Consider the following 13970-nt stretch of genomic DNA (forward strand, 5'->3'; position numbering starts at 1 on the left):
AGTTTTATTTTTTTAAAAGATTTTATTTATTTATTCATTCATTCATTCATTCATTCATTCAAGAGAGAGAGAGAGAGAGAGAGAGAGAAGCAGAGACACAGGCAGAGGGAGAAGCAGGCTCCACACAGGAAGCCTGATGTAGGACTCGATCCCCAGACTCCAGGATCACGCTCCAGGCCAAAGGCAGACACTAAACCGCTGAGCCACCCAGAGATCCCCAAGAAAGTTTTAAAAGAAAGAGGTTGTTCTGCTGGCTTTGAAGAAAGCAAATATCCATATTGTGAACTGCCTATCAAGAGGGGCAGCCTGTAGGACCCTCCAGAAGGACCTCAGTCCTACAACCACAAGCTACTCAATTCTATCAACAACTTGAATGAATTTGGAAAAGGATCCTGAACTTCAGATGAGAATCACTGCATGGCTGACTCCTTGACAGAGCTTTTGTGGAACTCTGAGCAGAGGACCTAGTTAGGCCATGCCTACACTCCTGACCCACAGAAACTGTGAGCTAATAAACGTATGTTGTTTTAAGTTGCCTAGTTTGAGATAATTTATTAGGCACCAACAGAAAACTAATATACTTGTTATATTTATAGTGAGTTTCTTTTAAATAGCATATGGTTGGTCTTGCTTTTTAATCCAATCTTACAGTCCCTGCATTTTATTTGGGGGTGTTTAGACCATTTATCACAGTCTACATGTAAGCAATATTAGGCCACTTCATGTGTAATTTAAGAAACTTACACAAGTACTTATAATTTCTACCTCCTGGGACTTTTAGATATGTGGTAGCTTCCTCAATACACTATTACTGCTTTTGTTTCAGATAATTATCTTTTAGAGCTATAAGTCCTTTATATTTATCTTCTTTTTTGCCATTTCTGGAGCTTTTTATTTCTTTAGGTAAACACAAATGTCTGTCTGGTATCACATTCACTCCTTCAGTCTAGAGAATTTCTTCCAATATTTGTTGTTCTGCAGATGGGCTGGCAGTGAATCAGCTCAGCTTCTGTGAGAGTCTTTAGCTCACCTTCATATTTGAAAGCTAGTTTTATTGTTTTTAGAAATCTGGGTTGACATCTGTTCTTTCCCTGATACACAGATATCTCTCAATTGTCTTCTGGATTGCAAGCTCTGACGAGAAATCATCTGTAATTACAATCTTTATTCCTCTAATATAATGCCCCTTTTCCCCTCCTGAGTTATTTTTAAGTTTTTGTCTTTATCTTTGGATTTTCACAGTTTGAATGTGAAGGGCCTAGATTTGTATTTGTTTCTGTATTTATCCTGCCTGAGCTTCTCTGGGATTCTGGGGCCCCTTTCACAACCACCTTCTTTTCCCACCCCTGAGCCCTGGGCCAGGTGAGTAGGTGCCTCCTCTGGGATCCACACCTCTTGACTAGAGAGAGTATGGCTGATTTAAAGAGGACTGACTTCCTTTAAAGTGTTTTGTCACATTCTGAAATAGAAATAAGGAAATCCTATCAGTTGGTTATACAACCCTAGGAAGGCATCTGATTTTCTAATGATGAGGCTTCAAGTACTTTCATGGGCTGGCCCACCCCCATAAAACTCCAAACTACCAGCATACCCTCCTAATTTAGGGTGCTCTGAGGCTTTCTGCCAATGCACCTGTGGCTCCTTCTCTTCTCCATTGTCTGAGGAGCTCAATTTTTTTTTTGCATAAAAATCCAGATCAATAATCATGTTGAAGACATTACCTAAATTTCTACTTCATGTTGGTAGGCCATGAACCATCATATGTGCTACAAAATTGGAAAATATTATTTTCAGTATAATTTACATTTGTCTTTTTGGCAATAAATTGTTATAAAGTAGATAGACTGATATATCAGAAGTAAACATTAACATGCAAGACCTGACATCTCTCTCACAGGCAATAATAAAACCTGGAAGGATCCCAAAGGGCAATATGTAGCCATATATAAGAACTAGACAGGTATTAAGGAGGATCGGTGTCTGCTTTTGTCTGAATGTTTGTGTAGTTTCTCCACGTTTTGTATGTTGAAAACTCAATGCCCAAGAGGATAGTTTTAGAGGTGGGGCCCTTGGGAGATGAGTAGGTCAAGAGGGTAGATCCCTTATGACTCAGAATTATGCCCTTCTATGTGGTCTATATATACAATGGAATATTCCTCAGCCACTAGAAACGACAAATACCCACCTTTTGCTTCAACGTGGATGGAACTGGAGGGTATTATGCTGAGTGAAGTAAGTCAGTCGGAGAAGGACAAACAGTATATGGTCTCATTCATTTGAGGAGTTTAAAAAATAGTGAAAGGGAATAAAGGGGAAAGGAGAAAAAATGAGTGGGAAATATCAGAAAAGGAGACAGAACACGAGAGACTCCTAACTCTGGGAAACGAATAAGGGGTGGTGGAAGGGGAGGTGGGCGGGGGGATGGGGTGACTGAGTGACAGGCACTGAGGGGGCACTTGACGGGATGAGCACTGGGTGTTATGCTATATGTTGGCAAATGAACTCCAATTTAAAAATATACAAAAAAAAAAAAAAAGAAAGAAAGAAAGAAAAGAGAAAAAGAAAGAAAAAAGAATTGTGTCCTTCTAAAAGAGGCCCCAGGAAGCTGACTCGTCCCTTCCACCAGGTGAAAACACAGCCAGAAGTCAGCAGTCTGCAACCCAGTCTGCTTCTCACCAGAATCTGACCCAGCCGGCATCTCCATTCTGACATCCAACCTCCAGAACTTTGGGGAAAATTCTTCTGTGTTTGATGAGCCGCCCAGTCTGTGGTATTTTTGGTCTTTTTAATATGTAACAGCTCAGGCAGACTAAGCGGGTGTCTAAATTTTTATAAATGCTCCAAATAAAAATGTTTTCTCTTTGCTATGAAACCACTGTCTCCGCAAAACTACCAGTCACTTCACTATTGTTTTCAAGAAAGGAAAAATGCGTCAAGACTGCTAAAATAAATTACGGACTTTTTAAATTTTTTTAAGATTTTATTTGTTCATGAGAGACACACAGAGAGGCAGAGACGCAGGCAGAGGGAGAAGCAGGCTCCCTGCCTGGAGCCCGATCCCAGGACGCGGGATCCCGCCCTGAGCCGAAGGCAGATGCTCCACCACGGCGCAGCCCAGGGGCCCCTCAATTACGGACGTTTTAAAGTTAGACGAATTCATTTAAAACTGTGCAAATAGTCAGAGGTAACCTCTAAACGCTTGAAGTGAGCCCTGAGCCTTTGCAGACTTGATACAAGCGCGCGGCGGCGCGGGGATGGCAGGCGGCGGAGCAGCAGGAGGAGCAGCAGCGCGCAGCAGCGCGCAGCAGCGCGCAGCAGCGCGCAGCAGCGCGCCCCCGCGGCACGAGCACCCCCGCCCCGCCCCCGCCCCCGCCCCGCCCCCGCCCCGGGCCGCCCCGGCCGCAGCCGCTCGCACGCCCGCCGGAGCCCGCCGTCCCGGGCCGCGCCGCGCAGCTCCGCCGCCAGCGCCAGCAGCTCCCGTGCTTGCCTCAAAGAGTTCCAAACACAATTGGTTGGTTCACTCGCTCATTCATTCATCTGTCACCCCTACTTACAATGGGTCAGGCAAGGTCCAAAGAGCTGGTGACAGCACAGTGAAAAAGGCATGGTTCCTACCTTCCCTGACATCAGAATTTAGCGAAAAACATTGGAAGGACCTGGCTAGCGTTGGAAGGATACCGTGAGAACTTTTGGGGGGCTTGGCTTGTCTTTCCAGGGACCCCAAATACAGAAAGCAGAGGGCAGATTATAGCGCATCCTCTGTGTCCGCGAGGGAGCTTTAGATGCTAGTTTTCGCAGGTAGTTTTGTGTCAGTGACCTAAGCTGTGGGTACTAAGTTTTCCCAGGAGGTTCCGCAGCCAGGGGAGACTTTGGAAAACCCTGGGAATCAGGAATTGGCTCAGTGACTCGGCGATCCGCCTGAGGGTGGTTGGCCTGGGGAAAAAGCAAGAAGAGAATTTGCCTTTTGTTTTTGGAAATTAGAAAGAGAATGTATCTGATCTGAAGAGCCTATGATCAGCTCTCAGAAAACCAAACACTTTGCTTGTGCAATTTGTCTGAATATGATCTGTGTGCTGGAGACATGGGCCACTGCCCTCTGGCTCCTACTGTCCTTGCCCCGATTCTGAGGCCTCTCAGAGTAAGTGATTTTACCCAATTCCGACCTGATTTAATGCAGTTAAACACTCAGTGAACAAGTTTGCCTGAGCACCGGAGTGCCTGGGCACAAGCACACAGCCTGTGCCCCTGGATTGCCTGATACTCAGTCCAAAGCTTTTTGTGTTTCTGCAGTAACACCCTTGCCACGTCCCCAAAGTCCTCAGTAAAGTTCACTCCACAGGCCTTAGGTGATTAGTTATCTTATGCATCCAAATCAGCAAAGTCCCATAACTGACCCCTGAGCAGAAGTGAAGAAACAGCCAGAAGATTCAGTGCACAGAACAAGAATGTAGCTACAGCATGAAGTCCTTGTCAATGCTGGAAATGAGAAAGTGTGCTGTAGGCAATTCACTGAACTTTCCAGTAGGTCACTGGAATTTTCTGTATTGTTTAGAAAGGGTGTTGAAATGATTTAATCTAGTTTTTAAGAGAGAAGTAAGCTCCAGCTTAAATCTGGGGGTCTCAATTGTTGAGACTTTAAACATATAGAAGCCCATATTCTTAATACTCTGAGTCTTCAAAGTTCATCTGGTTCAGTGTCTCCCAAAATTGCTGCTTTTCAGAATTACTTGAGTGTTCATTAAAAATAAACAGTTTTGTGGGCCATCCTCAGAGAGTCTGGTTCTTGATCCGATGTTTCTGATGTAATCAGTCCACCAATCAGAATATGGAAACCAGTTATTTATTCAAACTCTTGCATTGTACAGATGAGGAAATTTAAGTATGCTTGCAGCTGGGAGGGGGAGGCTGGAATGAAAGAGTGGATGACCCCTTTTAAGGTCATGCAGAGAGAGGGGTTGAAGACCCAGTTCCTAACCTCAGATGTCTCCTAAGGGCCTAGAGTGGGCAGTGAGGAGAGGGAGGGGAACGAATTCATTTGTATCTAGATTTCCCACATTGTGACTTGCTCTGAGGTTAGATTAGTTATGGCCCACAGCAATCTTTTGCCTTTGCTGAATATGCAATTTGGGCAATCTTTAGTGCCTTCCCAAATGTATTTTGTTCCTGAACCCACTTCTCTTACTGTATTATGAGAATGTAGAAGGAGACAGGCTTTGCCCCTAAACAGTTGTGCGTACCCTCCATGCGGGAGAAGATGCTTGTCAGACTTCTCTGAACTTCCACTATTTGAAACTCAGAACATCTTTAAAAACCTGGAGGCATGATCTTGATTGCTCTGCCTCTTACTCACCCACATGGTGTTCAGTGGAATGTAGGTGCTCAGGCAATAAACACTCTCAGAACCATGTTCCTGCTGGTTGGTCACAGCTCCCACTGCTCGGGGAGACCCCCTTCCCCTACAAGCTCTCCTTTTCTGCAGCAGCAGTAACAGGCTGTGATGTTGGCTTTAGAGGCCCCTGACCTAGTACTTTCCCTTCAGCTGTGAGTACAGAAGGCTGCTCCCCCCAGTGCAGGGAAGAAGTCTCAGAGCCTCTCAGAGCTCAGAGTCCCTGGAGGGAGGGCTCAGTGGTGACAATTTAAAGGGACGGAAGTGTTTGCCATGAGTTGTGGGTTTGCAGCATTTGTCCTACAAAAACCTACCCCCTGCTGTGACTAAGGTGGTTTGTGAATCCAGCAGGGCCCCCAGTACCAAATATTTTCCTCTAGCCAAGGATGGGAAGGTAGGTGCCCCCATGGTCTGACTTTATGTTTTTTTTTTTTTTTTTTTAAAGTAGGCTCCACACTCAACATAGAGCCCAACTCAGGGCTTGAATTCACAACCATGAGATCGAGACCTGAGCCAAGATGAAGAGTTAGAACTTGACCGAATGAGCCACTCAGGTGCCCCAGGGCTGACTTGACTTCTAGAATTGGTTACTGATCTAATCTTTAATTACTTTCACTCTCTAGGGATTTTTAAAAAATAAAATAGATCCAGAGAGTCTTTTGCCTCAGAACAAAGAATGTGATAGCTGTTCTCAACACCTATCTATTGATTGGACATTCATGTGGCCAGTGCTCTCGGATCCAATCTGTCAGAAGAGTCTGGAAGCAGAATCTCATCATCCTCTAAGAAATACAAGCTTCCCAGCTCATATAGAAGGCCCAAGGGCTAGCTAGTACATTGAAGATGAGTACCTATACATAGTTCTTAAATTAGCCTTATTACTAGGCTTGGTGATATCTGTGTTGACATCACCAATTCTAGTTCTTTTCTCTTCTAGAGCCAACTGTTACATGGTGAACAGGCTACAAAAGACTGGCAATAGACCCAATAAGGTCACTAACCAGCTGTGTGACCTGACCTAACACACATAAACTTTCTGAAGCTGATTATTCTTCTTGGGGACCCTAGCCTGAGCACCAATCTATTGGGCTGGGAGCTGCTTTTCCATCTCTTTCTTGCTGGCCTTTTTTTTTTTTTTTTTAAGGTAGGGAAGATACTCAGCTTCCAGTATTTCCCATCCTTTTTGGGAGACAGAATTTCTTGGTTGACTGACACCCCTACTGTTTGCATTCAGTGTTGCTGAAGAAGAAAGCCTCTTGTTCTCCTACTAAATCAGCAAGGCCCAGGCTTAGTGTGGGGTAACTGTGGTGTCCAGAACACAAAATTTAAGGAGGCGCTCCCTCCGCATTCACTCAAGTGCTATCTCTGCAAGTGAGTGCTTCCTTAAGAGTAAGATGCTGGTTGCTCCCCAAAAGAAATGATGTGTATATACAGTGGGATATGACTCAGCCATCAAAAAGAATGAAATCTTACCATTTGCAATGATGTAGATGGAATTAGAGGGTATTATGCTAAGCAAAATAGGACAATCAGAAAAAGACAAATACTGTATGATTTCACTCATATGTGGAATTAAACAAAACAGCTGAATGTAGGGGAGAAAAAAGAAAGAAGGGCAAATAGTAACAGACTTAACTCTAGAGAACAAACAGAGGGTCGATGGAGGTGGGGTGGGGGATGGGCTGAATGGATGATGGGGATGAAGGAGGCCACCTATGACAGGTGTTGTATGGAAGTGATGAATCATGAAATTCTACACCTAAAACTTAAATTACACCATATGTTAGCTAACTGGAATTTTTTTTTAATTTTATTTATTTATGATAGTCACACACACAGAGAGAGAGAGAGAGAGAGAGAGAGAGAGAGAGAGGCAGAGACATAGGCAGAGGGAGAAGCAGGCTCCATGCAGGGAGCCTGATGTGGGATTCGATCCCGGGTCTCCAGGAACGTGCCCTGGGCCAAAGGCAGGTGCTAAACCACTGCGCCACCCAGGGATCCCAGCTAACTGGAATTTAAATTAAAACTTGAAAAAGAAAAAAAAAAGGTGTCTGCATCTCACCAGCCTCATCCTACTCCAAGCCATGCAGATTGACCTTGATTAAATCTTTAAAGCTCTACATGTACTTTTCATGAAGATGCCTTCAGTGCTTCTGTCATAATTCCTTACCATTTACTATTTCTATGAGTGCACATAATGTCTTACTTCAGCCACTTGTAACTCTCTGTGTGGGGGTTTACCTGGCTACAAGAATTGCTTAGCTAGTGCATGGGACAGGTTGAAGTTGTTGGAGAGCCAGTGTTTCCCAGGGCAGACCTTATCAATGACAGTCAGAAGTGAGTGGTTAGATACTTCAGTGTCCTTGCTTATTAAATTATCTACTGCTCCCCAAGTGAGGTAACTCTAAAGTGTATTCTACAGAAATTTATGGGGTCCCCAACAAGACCAATACCCAGGTTTCTACAGTTTATACTCATCAGTGCAAGCCGGATCGGCTCATATCCTTATGTCCCTACTGGTGCTTTCTGCGGTCACCTTCCAATACGAAAGCAATTGTCTCTGTCTCCATTTTCCTCTACATTCCTGTTAGCCTCTGATTATTTATCACTGTGTCTGGGCTTGGTCCCTTGTTACTCACTGATTTTCCATCAGTTGTGGAACCCATCTGAGGTCTATGGCCCTGAGAATCCTGAGACTTGGAACTATCCAGGACCTCTGCTTCCTCTCTTCCTCCTCCACTTCTTCTCTCCTTTTTCAGTATTTGCATGTTCATTGTTTTTTTCTCTGTCCTTATAAAGTCAATAAAGATGACATGGAAAGTACTGAATTCCTGAGTTGTAAGGAAAACATCCTCCCTGAACAGACCTTCAATGAGAAGTTCAAACCTTCCAGGATGATTCTTTAGGCCTGATATCTCTTTATCTTTTCTTGGTGTGCTGGTATGCTCAGAACTCAACTATCAGCACCCCCAGAGTTACAAAAGGATAAAATAAACCAAATATTCCCTTAGGAAAGGAGTACATAAGGAAATAACTCCTTCAATAAAATACTATGTGAAAGACATTGGCCCACTGTGCCCCAGGATTTTGGAGCACTCTTTCAGTGTCATGGAGATTCTACTTTCCTTTTTGTGGGGAGAGGAAGGTTGTGATAATCAAAGTTTAGTTGTTAGAAATACTAGCTAAGTAGGTGGTATCCAGGACTCAATTTCACAGGATGTTGGTCTCCTGGTTTCATAGCATAACATAAAAGGAGATAGAAGTCTGTAAGCCAAATCAGAAGCTAAAATGTGCATTTCACCTTCAAATATTAGGTACAATGGGTCACTGAAGTCAAAGGCATAATATAAAAGTTCTAAGAGAGACACAAATATCACAATGACCTGACATTTGTGTGAGAACTCAGGATGAGTTTCAGTTAATAAAGGAGCAGGAGAAAGGACTTAGGTGGAAGTATATTTGAAGAAATATCAGCGTGCTCTAAGACACAAATGAATGGGAGAGGGGAATCATTCAGAGAAAATGTGTAGGACATAAAGGAAAAAGGGCTGAGGACAGAACTCCAAAGACCCTTACAATTAAGGAACCATTAAAGAGAAAGCAGTGTAAATATTTGAGAAGTAGGGCGATAGCCAAAAAGTGTGTTGTTATTAAAGACAAACTGAAGGAAGTTTGAAAAAGAAAAGAAGTCAGTTGAAATGATGGATTTTTTTTGCTTCTGGTTGGGTTGGAGAAAGATGCAGAAGCCTTTGGTCTTCATACTGACAAAAGGAATTAGAGTGAAAACATACTTCTCTTTGTGTAGTGAAGAATGTGGATGCCAAGAAGCAGTGAGGAACTGAATTCTTTGTAGAAGAGTCCTTCCTAGGTGAGCAGAGAGCTGGAGGAGTCTGTCTTCTATACCTGGAGTAGGCACTTGATTTGGATAGAAACAAATGGAGGTATTGACTTACCAGAGAAAGTAGACTTTGCAGAGTGGAGGAAGAATTAAATGATCATTTGACATTGTGAACTATTAAAATATATTGGAATCTGTATGATCCCAAGGGGAAAACCAAATTGCTTATCTTAATAACTCCTCTCCTTCCCATCACACATTTTTCCTAAAAAAGCAGAGTAGAGTAGTCAAGAAAACAGAAGTCAGTTGATCCCAATAGGCCCTATTAGTGAAGTAAAACCATTTTCATTTAGAGGCTTACACTATCCCAATTCCGATGCTGACTAGATAAAAAAGCTGGTAATGGTTGTATAGGAGATTATTGTAGGTTGCATGAATCAGAAGTGAATTAATTCTATTTAAAGTGGCAGCTCATTCTAATTTCAGCTCAAATTTGGGAACCAGTGATGTGATCATTCTAACCAGCAGACAGATCAGTGAACTTGTACTCTTCAGGAAATAAACAAAACCAGGGTAAACATACTTGTCTGGAATATAATACAAATTTACATGACAGGAAGAATCAGGGCAATATGACTTATAATCAAAAGATTAAACAGTTAGTAGAAACAGAACCACAGATGACTCATTCATTGGAATTATCAGTGAAGGACTTTTTTTTTTAAGATTTTATTTATTTGTTTGAGAGAGAGAGAGAGAGCATGAGCAAGGGGGAGGGCAGAGAGAGAAGGAGAAGCAGGATCCCTGCTGAGTAGAGAGCCCGATGTGGGGCTTGAGCCCAGGATCCCGGGATCATGACTTGAGACAAAATGAGGTGCTTAACCAACTGAGCCACTCAGGTGCCCCTTAGATAAGGACTTTAAAATAGCAATTATACACATATTAAAGATTTATGGAAAAATAAATATAATGGCCTAAGAATTTCAGGAGAGAAATATAAACTCTAAAAAGAATTAAATCTGGGGCGCCTGGGTGGCTCAGCCAGTTGGGTGTCTGCTATCAGCTCAGGACATGATCCCAGGCTTCTGGGATCGAATCCCGCATAAGGCTCCCTGCTTGGTGGGGAGCCTGCTTCTTTTCCTTCTACCTGCTGCTCCCCTTGTTTGTGTGTGTTTCCTCTCTCTCTCTCTCTCTGTCAAATGCATAAATAACATCTTTTTTAAAAAGTAAAAAATAGAAAGAACTAAATCTGAAGAACTAAAGAATTTCAGGAGAGAAATATAAACTCTAAAAAGAACTAGAAAATAAAATACCTGAAATTTTAAAAAAGAACCACCCAAGTGGATGTACCTACAAGCATATGAGACACTGAAGATGGGATCTACAAACTTGAGGACAAGTTAAGAGAAATTATTGAGACTAAAACAAGAAATTGAAAATGTTGTGAAGAAAATATTGAAGAAAACAAATGAATATGGCACTAGTGATCAGTGGAATAGCATCAAGCAGTCTAATGCAATTAGAATCCAAGAAGAAAATAACACTGAACTTGGTGGAATTAAAAGAACAACAACTTAATGACCAAAATTTTAAAAATTTGATGAAAAACTTTAACTTTGAAATCCAACAATCTTAATCAACCTTAAGTAGAAAATAGGAAGAGAAACAAACTCAGACACTTTATGGTCAAACTACTGAAAACCAAAGAAAATGAAAAATTTTAAGTCAACCACAGGAGAGGAAAAGACAGTATATATAGGGAACCAATAAGAATGACATCTGCTTTCTTATCAGAAGCCATATAAGCCAGAAAATATTGGAATATGTTTAAGATGCTGAAGAAAAATAAAAGATCAGACTAGAATTCATTATTCAGTAAAACTATCCATCGAGAATGAAAATTGTTTTAAAAAATTGAAGACAATGAAAACCAGAGAGAACTTATCCCACTAGGGCTCGCATAATGGAAACGTTAAAGAAATTCTTCAAGCCAAAGCAAAATGATGCTAGATTAAAAAAAAAAAACTTGGAAAGACTGCTAGGCCTTATTATATATTTGGTTAAAAAATGAGTTTGTAATATGAGTTCTCCAAGGAGGTCCTGACATAATACAGAAGCCATAGAATCAGCTCTTTTACCTCACTGACCACCCAAGGCTGACTTTCTTGACTCAGAATTGATAAGGGCATTTGTCCATTGGCCACCTCTGCCTTCTATGTTTGCATCTTTCTAATGGCTCTCAACTCGTTTTAGCTCCACATTATTTTTATGCGTATTGTTTGCTTCACCCTTGGAGTTTTCCTGATCCTCCTTTTCTTTCTTTCTTTTTTCTTTTTTTAAGATTTTATTTATTTATTCATGAGAAACACAGAGAGAGGCAGAGACATAGACAAAGAGAGAAGCAGGCTCCCTGTGGGGAGCCCGATCCAGAACTCGATCCCAGGACCCTGACAATGCTGCAGAATACCCTGTTGATCACCATGTCTGAAGTGTAAGCTTCTATGTGTGTTTTTTTTTTTATTTTTATTTTTTTTTGCTCAACTCAATCTGGCTGTCAATTTATTTGCAAAGAATCTACCATCATGAGAAAACATTTATGAAAATCTTCATCAGTACAAAGCCCAGAAGCTCCACTTAGGGGCAACAAACATGGCTGTGATGCTGAACAACTCTGGTCTTTCCCATAAAACAAGTAAGATCTAACTGACAGAGTATACTGACCCTTGAAGCAGCAACCCTCAGGTTTCAATATAGGCCTGGGTATTTTTAAATAAGGCTAGAATGAGCTATGGAGTTTTTAAGAATATATTGAGTGATAGATGGTGATTACATCGGGTGATCTGAACAGACCTGCATAGGTAATAAACCACGTCACACAGGTAGAATATGCCAGTACCGACGTGTATGGCTCCCCATTTCAGTAAGACTATGTGGTTCTCTAGAGGAGGAAGAGGTGGCCTTCTCAGCTTTTTATTGGTCAAGTTCTACTAAGGCTTGTAGAATTACCTACCATCAGGTCAATGCTTCTGTCTAGAAGAGGATTCCAGTTCTGTCAGCAGAGGAAACTAGACATTAAAAATCTAAGTCAAGGTTATATATAGGATGAGTCTCAGAAAACTGAATTGTACACTTAGGAAAAAACCATTTCAAAGAATCTGAGCGTTAAGGTTAATAAGGTCTTTTCAGAGATGCAGCCTGTGAAGAACCCCCAACACTACATAGATAGTGAACAACAAACAGCAGAAGAAAGTCTTAACTCAAGTGAAGAAGATAGAAAAATATTTACATTAAAGAAAGGGTTCAGAATGAAGTAATATTTACAGGATGCTAAAAAATTAATCTTCAGCCATAAAGAGGCCTCTTCGAGCTCCCAAGACCTTTGCTTTCTTCTCCTTTCGTCTTTGTTCATGTTGCTTCCGTTGTTCTTCCCGAGTCTGGAGAGGAGGTGGTTTATAAGTTTTCTTGTGGAAGCTAACTCTGTTAGCATGTTGCTTGAGAGAACTATTTTCTTTAGGTTGACCCCATGGTTTCAGTTTGCCTTTGTGTGGCTCATAGTTGAGGGGACGAGACAGACTTGCTTTGAGATCAAACACCGGTTTCTTGTTGGAGACTGGAGTCTGTGCTGCCTCAGTTGTCAATTTGAATGGGGTAACAACAGAAGCAGAATTCCCCTTTGCGGTCTTTAACTTGCATGTCCCGAGCACAGCCTGGCCTTTTGGGGTACTCCCACATACGGTCACATGTGGAGACTTTCTGGCTGGAGTCTTGGTCAGTGAACGCTTATGTTCATTATCTTTAGTAGCAGCTGAAAACCTGATGTTCATCTTAGTTGCTGATAGAATGGAACGCTTGGCAGACCCCTTCCCACACAAGGTGCTCTGGCCTGTAGGGCCCAGCTGGAGTGGCGCTGGCTGGAGGGAGTTCGAGCCTCAGGGAGCCTTCCCCGGAGAGGAACTGGAGTCACCACCACTTCTTTGGTGACTGGTTGCTTCTTCAGTTCATTAAATGAGTTGTGTTCTTCAAAATGTTTCTTTTTCCTTTCAATATATTGATCAATGGACTCCATTTCCTTAAAACGAGCCTCATGAAGCTTCTTAAAGTTTGGAGTAGCACTTATAGTTCTTTTACTTTTTCCAGGTTTGGAAAACCCATCTGCATAGAAAGGTTTCTTTCTTTCTACAGGTACCTTTGAATCTTCATTACCTGAATCATTTATTCTTCTTTTTCTTGTGGAGACTGCATTCTCCTCTCCTTGGTTCTCATCTAGTGGTGAAGGAACTTCTCCAACAGTTCTGAGATCCTGGTTTTCCTGCTTCTCTGGATCCTGGAAGTCAGTGTGATCACTTATTTTTATCTCTGAATGATCCTGCTGGGAGTCAGGGTTCTTGCACCTTCTCCTTGTTTTGATGATGTGGCCAACTGGCTCCCTCTTAGCTTGTTCCTGGCTGCTCATCTGCATCTCAGTCTCATCCCAGGAGGATGCAGAAGTTTGAGTTCCATTCTGACTCTCATTTTCTTTTTTTTGCTTCGTCTTTAAGGTAGGCTTTCAAGGCTTTTAACAACTTGTCTGCCCTCAGGTTAGCCCGGAGGCCGAGACTCTTGGCCAAGTTCTGCAGTTCGCTGTACTTGAAGGAGTCAAGCTCCTCAAGGGAGGGTATGGCCACTGCGAGCTGCATCCAGGCGACCACGCAGACGACCCGTACCCCACACACAACAAACCAGTTCAAAACTCAGGCGCCACCTTCT

At 42.3% G+C, this 13970-nt stretch overlaps 1 protein-coding gene across 1 annotated transcript; it reads right to left on the reverse strand.

Annotated features, from left to right (window-relative positions):
- Window positions 1–11824: 11824 nt before the first annotated feature.
- On the reverse strand, window positions 11825–13911 carry LOC121490183 (nucleolar and spindle-associated protein 1-like). Its single transcript, XM_041753919.1, is given in 3 exon segments — window positions 11825–13119; window positions 13122–13746; window positions 13748–13911. Coding segments are annotated over 3 exon segments (1338 nt in total). The 5' UTR covers window positions 13901–13911; the 3' UTR covers window positions 11825–12559.
- Window positions 13912–13970: the final 59 nt, after the last annotated feature.

The sequence above is a fragment of the Vulpes lagopus genome, chromosome 4 (assembly GCF_018345385.1).
Source record: "Vulpes lagopus strain Blue_001 chromosome 4, ASM1834538v1, whole genome shotgun sequence".
Classification (NCBI taxonomy): domain Eukaryota; kingdom Metazoa; phylum Chordata; class Mammalia; order Carnivora; family Canidae; genus Vulpes; species Vulpes lagopus.